Source organism: Eublepharis macularius, chromosome 4, assembly GCF_028583425.1.
Source record: "Eublepharis macularius isolate TG4126 chromosome 4, MPM_Emac_v1.0, whole genome shotgun sequence".
NCBI lineage: Eukaryota > Metazoa > Chordata > Lepidosauria > Squamata > Eublepharidae > Eublepharis > Eublepharis macularius.
The window spans coordinates 82,745,455-82,756,813 of NC_072793.1; the positions used below are offsets into that span (position 1 = coordinate 82,745,455).

General features: G+C 42.4%; 1 protein-coding gene across 1 annotated transcript in view; it reads right to left on the reverse strand.

The window, feature by feature from the left end:
• The window catches only part of CCDC69 (coiled-coil domain containing 69), a 42,165-nt gene extending 36,068 nt beyond the window's left edge, over positions 1-6,097 (reverse strand). Inside the window, exon 1 of the mRNA XM_054978533.1 lies at positions 5,911-6,097. Within this exon, the coding sequence (XP_054834508.1) occupies positions 5,911-5,958 (48 nt within the window). The 5' untranslated portion in view covers positions 5,959-6,097. The remainder of the gene's footprint in view (positions 1-5,910) is intronic.
• Between the last annotated feature and the right edge of the window lie 5,262 nt (positions 6,098-11,359).

Below are 11,359 nucleotides of genomic sequence, written 5' to 3' on the forward strand. Positions count from 1 at the left end.
TTTGCTTATAGTCAATTTCTTGGTCAATTCATCATTTACCACAATTGCTGCAGTCTGGTCTCTATAAATTTCCTTAATTGCTCTGATGAATCTTTCTCCTAATTGTAGCTTTTCCATAGTGGCAAACATAAAGTCCCAGTTTAAGTTGTCAAATGCCTTTTCAGCGTCAACAAAGAAGAAACCAACCTCTTTATCACAACGCTTATCATAATATTCAATAGCATCAATCACTGTCCTTAAATTGTCTCTTATTTGTCTGTCTGGCAGAAAGCCTGCTTGCTCCTCCTCTATAACTTCCGAAAGCCACCCCTTCAGTCTCTCCGCCAGTATCTTCGCAAAGATTTTATAGTCATTGTTGAGTAACGATATAGGTCTGTAATTTTTCACACTAGTCAAGTCTTGGCCCTCTTTTGGGATCAATGATATGTTCGCTTCAGACCAAGTGTCTGGAATCCTTTGATCCCTTAAAACTCCATTGATCACCTCCTTTAGGAATGGTGCCAGCTCATTGGCCATAGTCTTATAAAATTTGGCTGTAAGTCCGTCTGGCCCTGGCGCCTTTCCTAGATTTGCCGATTGTATTGCCTTACTTATTTCCTCATCCGTTACTTCACTGTTCAGTTTATTTCTCCAAGCGTCCGAGATTTCTGGAAGTGTCATTTTCTCCAAATATGACGCTATTGAGTCTTTATTTACTTCTTTCTTATTATACAGTTTAGCGTAGAATTTATAAAAGGCTCTACTAATGGTATTCTGTTCCAAATACGTTTTGTCATCTTCACAAATTTTATTTATTATTTTCCTTTCCCTTCTTTTCTTCAGTTGCCATGCCAGGTACTTCCCAGGTTTATTTGCACCCTCAAACACTTTCTGATTCAGCCTTTTGAGATTCCACTCCAATTCTTTATTACTCATTGCTGTTAGCTGTTCTTGCAATATTTTAATTTCCTGGTATAATTTCTTTTTCCCTGGTCTCTTTTTTAGCTGTATTTCCTTAGTTTTTATTTTCTCCTCAATCTCTTGTCTCTTCTCCTCTTTCTTCCTTCTTGCTCTACCATTTAAGTCCATTAGTATGCCCCTTATAACCGCCTTATAAGCATCCCAAACTTTATCAGTTGGTACTTCTTTATTCACGTTGTATTGAATGAAAAACTTTGTCTCTCTTCTCAATATTTCCATATTTTCTTTTTCCTGTAACAAATCCTCATTTATTCTCCATGCTTTCCTTTTCCTCCTTTTCCCCAACTTCCACATAATTGGGTTGTGATCTGAGCCTACCATCGGCATTATTTCTACATCTTTAGTCCATAACGCCAAATCTTTTGAGGCCCAGATCATGTCAATTCTTGATAACGTGGAATGCCTTGCAGAATAAAAAGTAAACTGCCTACTTTTAGGATATTCTCTCCTCCATACATCTTCAAGAGTCTCTTGTTGAATCAACTCAAAAAAGAGCTTTGGTAATAGTCCTCTTTTCTTTTGTGTCATTGTAGTCTTTTTATCCAGTTCCAAGTCTGTCACTCCATTGAAGTCTCCAGCAAGAATTATTTGGTCATATGTAAGATCATCTAAATGCTTCCTCAAATCCTCAAAGAAGCTCTCTTTTGCACCGTTGGGTGCATAGATTCTGACTACCAACACTCTCTTTAAATTCCAAGTACATTCCACTGCTACAAATCTGGCTTCCACATCTTTCATTATAAATTTTGGTTGTAGCTCCTCTTTTACATACAACACCACTCCTCTTTTTTTTTTACTTGAGGCCGCTACAAAGTCTTTGCCCAATTTTCCCAGTTTTAGATATTTTACATCCTGCCTTTCTGGGCTCACTTTTCAGGGAGGGGGTGCATCAGCAGCAGCAACAGGGGCAGCAGTGTTGGGGGTGGTGGGGGTTGCAAGTGAACAGAGTTTCCACTACCAGCCTACCCCTTGTTGGGAACAGGGTTGGACGAGCAGGTAGGCAAGCACCCCGCCTGCACTGTCAGTATCCCACCCCCAGGGGCAGGGCTCCTCTCAGGGCAAGCACCTCTCTTGGGGTGCAGCAAGCCTGATCTTGGGGGTCTCTCCCTGCGGGGCAGGGCAGCTGGGGACGGGAAACGCGGCCCAGGACTGGCTACGCCTTCCTCTGCCACTTATGGCACTATCAACTGCTGCTACCCTGCAATTGGTCGATCCTTGCGGCGTTGCCTGGGCAATGATGCCACATTCACTCCTGAATGCGCCTTGCCGGGCTCGGCTGGCTGGCCCAGCTCTCCCATGAAAGTCCTTAGGCAGAAGTCGAGTGGTGCTGAATTTACAGTGACATGCAGCCGCAGGCGTGAGACGGGGCCTTACGATTGCACTGCAAGTGTATGCTAACAATTTGGTTAAAAATGCTCAAGTTTGGCTGGATCATGACCCTTACAATACCTATGTATAATGATATGTATCCTTCCTATCCCTATAGTTGATGTTTGTCTGATAACTTAGTTCTTCTAATTCTTGGCTTATTGACAAACTAATGTTATTCATTCATTCATTTGTTCGTTCACTTGAATTTCATACCTTGCTTTTTGGCATGCAGACCTCAAGACAGTTTACAAAAGAAAATGTAAAAAATGTGAGAGAATAATAAAATTAAACCAACCATAAAGCACCACACAATATAACAGTAGCACCAGGAGGATTAAAAACATAACGAATAACAGCAATAAAAATAGATACACAATTTTAAATACCATTTAAAAGTATGAAGCTTCACATGGCACTAAAATGTTAACAATATGTTTGCCAGCTCCAGGTTGTGAAATTCCTGGAGATGTGGGGGCAGAGCCTGGAGAGGGAAGGGTTTGGGGAGGGACGGGACCCCAGCGAGGTATAATGCCATGAAATCCACTCTCCAAAGCAGCCATGCTCTCCAGGGTAACTGATCAGTGTAATTCTGGGAGATCTCCAGTCGCCACAGTGCTAAGACAATCATGCCAAGGGCAAGAGTATGCAAGTTTGGGAGAAACCAGTACACAGCTGCCTCCCCTCCAAGCACAGGGCCTCAAATGATATTCTTAACTAATGGACAGATTTATCCTTCTGTGGCATGCAGGGCCTCACAATCCCAGCAAGCCCCCAGATGTACTGGAACAGCAAGACTGTGGTATATTCTGACTCTCAGAAATAAATGTACCTCAGAAAACACCTAATGTAATTTGCTTATGTTTGTAAGAGAAGGCTTTAAAGCATTGACAGTAAACACAGAAATCTGAACTTTGCTATGTCTGAAAAGAGAGTCTGTGGCCGTGACAGCCACTGAAAACATCCCTTTGCTCTTATCGTGTCTTTCTGTATAGATAGAATACTGAAACGGATATGCTTGATATGGAATTTGTAAGAAATTGTTGCTAGCGTTTAATATAAGTAATCAGACGTATATAAATATGATATAACTTATGGAGTGTATGTAAATATTCTCCATTTATTTTCGATTCTTCCTATCACGTCTTTGAAAGCAGTGTGGGCACAAATACCAGACCGCTTGCATACTGCAGTTTGCAAACTGAGTGCTGTTTTGAACTGGAGAAAAACTGCTATCCAAGCTGAGACTGGACTGCTACGGAAGTGTCTGACCTTGCATGCAGGAGATTAATGTACTTCACAATACAAGTTAAGCATATTTATTGACCAAAAACAGGTGCACACTGCAAAAAAAAAGTCACAGATGTTCTTTGGCAACCCTTCCCACAGAATCCTTTTCAGTAATACATTTGCCTTTTAGCTTGAAACGGGAAAAAGTAAGAGGGAGAATATATATGAGGGAATACCGAAAGCTTTTCTATTCTTCATATTGTGAAGCTATGAATTTCTGCAGAATTTAGAATCATCATTTTGACAGGAGTTAACTTCAGGTAGGCTCTAGGTGCCGGCCCTTGAAAATTAAATCATATAAAAACCAGGTCTTTGAGCATGTACAGAATACATTTTCCTTTTCAGTCTGCAACTGCCTATAGATGGCTATATCCACCTGAGATTAGTGGGCAGGGTATAATGATCACAGCATTTGGCTTCCCACCAGGTTTGAGAATTGACATCTATCTACATTTTTTTTTTAGAAATTAACAACTGCATATTGTAATCGATTCCCATTTGGTTTTAGAAATACATTTTCAGAACAGGCATGCGTGACTAAGACACACATTTAGCAATCAGCAACAGACATGTTGTAATCTAAGTACATGCTTTACAAACATGAGCTAATTCAATCATGCAAAATGTTCCCGAAATGCTATATTTTGGTGAAGCTGATCCAAAAACCTTTTTCCTGAAAGAAAAGGCTGATCAACTGAATGAAATTATTTCTTTGCCCAGATGATATCAGCCTAATTCCCTAAACCCACATCAACACATTTTACACCTGCACAATGCAATCCCAATAATAATTTCCTGGGAGCAAGTTCCATCCATTGAATAGGCTTCTGTAGGATTCTGAGCTGAGGACTGAACTGGCAGAGCAGCAAAGAATATTTATAAAATTCAGAGATCTGGCCTACATTTCTTTCTGTTCATCATGTCAGCTCCTCCTGAGTACCTATTTTACTTAATAAAACCAGATTTTTGGCAAGACATTTCTGATATCAAAATTTTACATGAGATTGTTGAAAACCAGATGTTAAATGTTTCAGAATCTGTCATGATTTGTCCTAAAAATCGAGAGACTGGATTTCAAGATGCCCCAACCTTCTACTGTATCTTCAGGGCAGCTGCCTGTTCTTTCAGATGAGATGCAAGTCACTTGGAACAATTGGAAAAGCAAGATGTGCTTCCAGAAAAGGCTACTCTTGTCTCTCGCCTGCTCTCGTCAACTCTTGGTAAGAATCTGAAACTGCAACGCCTCTTAGCCCCAAAGTAGGTACTGTGGCGGTCATGCACATGCTATTTATCTAAAGCATCTTTCTTAATTCTAAGGACAGTAATAGTCTGGGTCACTCAAAAGAGCCATCATGTTTCAACTGAAGGAGAATCAGTGTTGTTTCCAGTGCCATTCATGGAACTTGCTCCTTTAAAAATAATCTTGCCGATTTATTAGACATGACCTTTGAGGATTACATACAGGTGCTTTGGGAAACCAGATACTGTGTTTACTTGACGAATTCACCGGATTACACCGCCAACACAAAACTTATGTAGCAAGGTCTCAGAAGAGACCATTCCTTAGTTTCAAATTGCTTACCCCAACAAATACCAGCCGTCCAACTTTGTTAGCAAGCACTACGGTCGAATCCTAAACCCTGCACTAACATGAAATGCTCTGAGAAAGTGCTGTGTGAGATAACGGGTCGCTCTGACAAGTGATTTGGAGTAAGACCCTATATATCCCTCAGCAACAACCGCCTGCAGATGGCATACACAACATGGGTCTATGTCTCCGACGATGCAAATTACAAAATACACACATTTGCAGCCTGTAAAACGCCCTGCCGAAGTCTGCTCGCCCGCTGCAGCAGCCTCCTTCGTTCACTTTCTGATTACAGTTAGAAAGAAATCTCTTTGTCTAAAAGTGGGGGCGGGGGGTGGGGAGGACTTTGCTTCCCCGGCCTTTCTAAGCAAGGGAGCGTCCTTTCGCTCTTGCTCCCCTCTCGGTATGGGAGCAAACAAACTTTTTCACACAAGGCGTTTTGTCATTGTTGCCGTGGGCTCCTAGGGCTTCTGTTGCCAAACAACCCCTTTCTTTACTGCCGGGACAGGACGCCGGAAAACAACGTCTACTCTCGTCTCGGATCACTAGATATGAGCCGAATAAAAGGGCTGGTGGACGGACTGCTGTAGTCTTCCGAGCCTCGCGCCTTAAGATTTCCCAGGGCGCTAGAAACAACCTGGCCACGGAGATCGTGCAAACGCCCCCAACCCGCCTCCGAACTCCGTCTCTGTCTTCCCCTTTACCTTTCTTCGGGCTTCACAGCAGCCCATTTTGCTCCCCTTGCAGCCCATCGCTCTTCGCCTGCAGTGAAGAGAGCTCGGTGGAGTCCTTTCCAGAGGCTAAGAGCAGCCGCAGCGAAACTGGAAGGTCTCCATCCCGTGCACTGCCTCCTACGAGACCCCGAAACTGAACCTGCAACCCGTCTACTTGAACTTCATGCTTAGACAGTCACGCACCGTAAATATCAGAAGAGAAGGCCCTTAAAAGTTTTTTTTCTGTTTCCTTTTTTTTGTAACTCCTGTTTGAGATAAAGAAGCCAATTGCAACGTCGTGGACATGGCCAGGAGAGGGAGCCGGAGGCTTGTCGGCTACAAAACTTTTTTTGTTGTTGAGAGGTCCGACAGATGAATTTATATCATTGGGCCCTCTACTCTGCTTCTGCAAAACCGTTATGCATGGGAACCAATCCTGGAGGAAGCCCTGCTTAGAACTGCCAGCTGACCCACTGCTGTCTTTCATACCAGATTGGTGTTAAAAATCAGCATGTGAAGCTTAATTGAGAAAGGGAGTTTTGACTCTCTAAAGCTCTTGCCTTAGAAATCTAGTTGGTCTTTAAGGACCAGAATCCTGCTCTTTTAGTAAATATGAATGTTTAGCTGGTCCTGTAAAATGGACAACTAGGCTCTATTTATTTATTTTATTTTATTTATAGTCTGCTTTCCCCGCAAGCAGGCTTAGAGTGGATAAACAACATAATAAATACATAAATTAAAAACATAGTAAAAACACGAGTAACCATCATATAAATACTGTAATAAAACATGTCAGAGCAGCACACATTGCATCCCACATCTCAGACATCATCAGGATCTGCAGGGCAGGGTGGCCAAGAACTAATTAATACAGGTCAGGGGGCACATAGGCACCCCCTGACCTGTACGTACTGAGCTAGGTTGGCAGAGAAGATGTAGTCCATCAACTCTACCACTTCTTGGGATAGCTTTGGCTTGATCCTTAATGATCCTTTGTCTCTGCCCTTTATTGAGAACGTACATTGCATGAAGTGTATCTAGGGAAAAAGGATTGGACCATGGCTAGTATGAATCCACTAAGATTATGTGCTTTTGCTCTTTGTGGTGCTACGTGTCATTTCGTGTTGGCTGTTATTTTCCCTTTCGTTGTTACATCAGACTGCCTGTAAACACAATGCAGATCTACGAGAACTTAAATGGGTAGCCATTGTATGCTCGTGCATTATGTATTTGGCTGCTTTTCATGTACTGTTATGTCTCGAATCTGTAGATTGAGTAGATGCTGATGGTGCACAAGTATTGCCTATGTAGCAGTTGAGGGCCTGCTTAAATGAGATGCCAGCTACCCATCCAGCGTGGTATGTAAATTCTTTTTGCTTGTCTGTGACCCATTTCCTTCTAGCCTGACTGAGACGTGCAGGCCTGTGTGATACTTACGGGGCTTAACAGCAGGGTGGCAGCAACTGGTTTTGCGGCATGTGTGGGTTTGGCTGTGTTGTCAAAACCTCCTGTTATGGCTGATGTTTCCCAGTGTTGTGGTCTCCTCCTCTCAGTGTGTCCAGTATTAGCTGTAATACGATAACCATGTCGGATATGTTGATAGGGCAGGCTTCCTGCTTTCTGGGCAGCAGCATGGCAGGGAGTGTTGTGGTTAAAGACTTCAGTTACCACACATGTTTGTTTGCAAAATGTTGCCATTTAAATCAGGGGGCCCTAGGCAAGATTAGGTTACATCTCTTCAAGCCCTTCTCCCAGCAATAGAATGATGAATGCTTGCCAAGGAGTGGGGGGATCTAAGTATATGTATGTTGCCCCTATAAAACTCTGTTAAATAAGGAACAAATTCTGTGTTTTTGTTGGAGAGATTTATTTCATTAAGCTTACTGTCAGTCTCAAGATGGTGAAACTGGGTCTTTATAGTATCTATCCACACAGTGCATTATTTAAACAAGTTCACTTCTTCATTGTCTCCAAGTATCTTTATTTAGATATTTATGCCCCAGTTTTCTACCCAATGGAAACCAGAAGCTGCTTACAACACCATTATTCCTGCTTCCATTTATCCTCACAACAACAACCCGGTGAGGTAGGTTTGACTGATTGACCAGCCCAAGGCAACCCAGCAAGTTTCCATGGAACAGTGGAGATTTGAAACTGGGCCTCCTAGATCCTGGTCTGGCACTCTAGCCACTACACCATTCTGACTCTTGAAGTGTGTATTTAAGCATATCCTGTTAGCAGCTTTCCCCTGGTTTGATGCATCCTTGTACAGTAACCAGAAGAGCAAATATGAGAAAACTTCTTGGAAAAAGCAGCTACAGCTTACTTGCCATGCAAACTGCATAGACTACTGTATAGTCCTGCAGTTTCCTAAGCCCTACCAGGTTAGAACTTCAATAATGTTCCTAGAATCTTGTTTGTGAAACAATGAGGGTTGAAATGAATTGTACATTAGGTTTGTATAGGAACTGTGATATTAAGCATATTTTGCAAGATTAGACCAAAGTTCTTCCTAGCTTAATATTATGAAGATTTAGATGAAAGGTCTTCCTAGTTGAGTGTTTCGATTTCAAGCGAAGTCTGGCAGATGCCCCATGGGAAACTTCTTTTGGGGGGGGGAAGCATAAAGGAAATGGTATTGTCTAGTGGTAGAAGTCAGAGGTGTATTGCCTTTGACTAGGAAAATTTTATCCTTAGCTTTCATGAATATATGTATTAGGTCTATCTTTCACAAGTCTGTAAGGCCTTTTTTGCATGAGCGATTTTCACCACTTTTAGCCCCATTCCTCTTTGGGTTTTCTTCTGAATTTTGGACACTTAACTCATCTTCAGATTTCAATGCGGCATTCTCAAGATTTCTCTTCAGATTTTCTGCCTGTGCTTTTCCACCAATGCTTTTCTTGACGCAGTTTTGAGTTGACTTTTTCAGTCATGCAGAATTTTCCATTCCTCGCCCCTCGTCCTCTGTTCCGTCCTCCCCTCTCCCCGAAGGCCATTTCTTGCTGATTGTGCTCTATATCCTCTTCTCAGCTCCTTCCTCTTCCTTCACCCCTCCTCCTCCTCCTTTCCCAAGAAACTTTTTTGGTGAAGAAAACTTTATGATGTTTTAACATTCTAACATCTTATATTTTTATATATGCCAATAAAGCCTTGCTTGAGTGAGTGATAACATTCTAACGTCAATATTATCTCATTGTGTTGGCCTCCCCCCAGTGCTGGCCTCTACCTCCCAGCTCTGGGTCAGCCTATGCTGGGCTCTTTGGTTTGAATGGTCGGGGAGGGGTCATTAAAAATTCGGCGCATGGCTGTCCTATATTGGGATTTTTTTTTTTAAAAAAAATGAAGCATAATGACATTGCAACATTATAACATCATGGCGTTATAACATCGTTATACTTGATTTAAAAAAAATACTCTGATTTTATTTTTGCTTTCATTTCTCATTATTTTTTCTTACTCCTAATGCCTTAGTGCTGGGTGCCTTTGGTCGTCAGATTCCCAAGACAGGAGGTTGTGCTATAGCCACACTAACCTGGTTGCTCACCATTAGTGAGCTAGAGAAGGATTTATCTGTGAAGTATGACCTGTGTAGGGCTTGAACATTAGCAAGCTATTCTGGAGAGTGGAGGAACCACAGCAAGATGAAGCAATTGTGCTTTAGGAATAGATTTCCCCATCTGCTGGCTGGAAAGTGGAAATGTATTTCTTTTAGGCATAGAACAGACTGGGTTGAACTCAGCATGAGTATGGAGTTGTTGCTGTTATTTCTGAAGTGGAGGGAAAAGGCTCTTTCTTGTATGCTTGTGTTAATTGGTGATATTAACAAGCAGCACACCAAAGCTGAACTTAAAAACAACCAGGGAAGCAGTGGGTGAGCATGTCCTGTAGGCAGGGCTTTTTTCAGCTGGAACGCGGTGGAACGGAGTTCTGGAACCTCTTGAAAATGGTCACATGGCTGGTGGCCCCGCCCCCTGATCTTCAGACAGAGGGGAGTTTAGATTGCCCTCCGTGCCGCTCAGCAGCGTGGAGGGCAATCTAAACTCCCCTCTGTCTGGAGATCAGGGGGCGGGGCCACCAGCCATGTGATCATTTTCTCCACGAACAACCCACTGAGTTCCACCACCTCTTTTCTCAGAAAAAAAGCCCTGCCTGTAGGTATACAGTTCTAGAGTTGTACACTAAGCTGAGCACTTATGAAGCTGTAGAAGAATATTCTGGGATTTTGCTTGTTCACACTCTTACAGAAGGAAGTTCAGAGTCCACATTCACAGCTGTAGTCTGTCCATGGTCCTCCATCCCATATAGTGCACTGCCTGCTTCAATCTTTCATTCTTCTTACCCCATCACCAGTTGCGCATTCGAAGGGGTTGCATTCTGGGAAATATATGTGAAGCTGTCTTTTCTGTCTTTCATTTAATTTGGGAGTATAACTTTAAGTCTGGGGATACAAAACAAGGTTCCCAGGAAGGTTTAAAGGCCTATCTGAAATCAGATTGCAAACAATATAAATAAATAAAAATCAAATTTTGATAAAAATCAGATGTTAAATGGTCTCTTCAGCAGCAGCTTGGCTAGATACTGAGGACCAAATCAGGTAAGAATTGGAGAGTTTTTTCATTTTTTTTCTTTTAAAGTAATCTAAACATCTACTAACTCAGATAGTTCAGGCACACTGAGAAATCCAATAATTAATTTGATAAAGCTTTGAACCTCCCTGCTTCACCATTTCTCTAGCTGTGGAACTAAATTATAAGAATATGAGCCACTTTGAACTTACAGGTGAGTGAATAAGAGCACCAGATTATCTAAGGCCATTTCCACATTGATTATTTGACCTGAGTTCAGTGCAGTTGGGAACTGGGAAGCCAGGTTGCCTACTTTGATAAGCAGTCACCCATCAATCACCTCCCCCCCCACCCGCACTGCCGCTCCATAGGGTGGTGGGAGAAAAATAAAGGTTGTGAAATGGTGTCCATTGATGCTGTGAGGTCACTTAATGGCTGCATAACCAGATGTCAGCATGCCACAGGATGCTCTAGGATTCATCTGAAACCCTATGGTTTTACCATGAAATTTTGAGTGAATCATACTGTCACATGATTTGCTGATATCACCTCGTTTTGCAGCTGGAAATGATGTTGCAACATCAATGGCTGCCATTTAGGTAGGTCCTGCCTTCTCCAATCTCCCTGGGGGATTGCCAAACTCTGTCAACTTTCTGACAGAATTGGCAGCAAACTAACATGAATTGTGAGCTTTCTAGACTGCGCTGTGGCAGGAAGTTCAGCTATGCAAGCCACCAAGGCTGGGCTTAGCAACAAGCCACCTCAATGAATAGTGAATGAGGTAGGAGGAGGAAGTAGGGTGTTGCAACCTTTTGTAAAGAGGCAGACACCTGCGTTGCATAAATAAAACTTGGCAACAGAAGAGTAAAAATGGC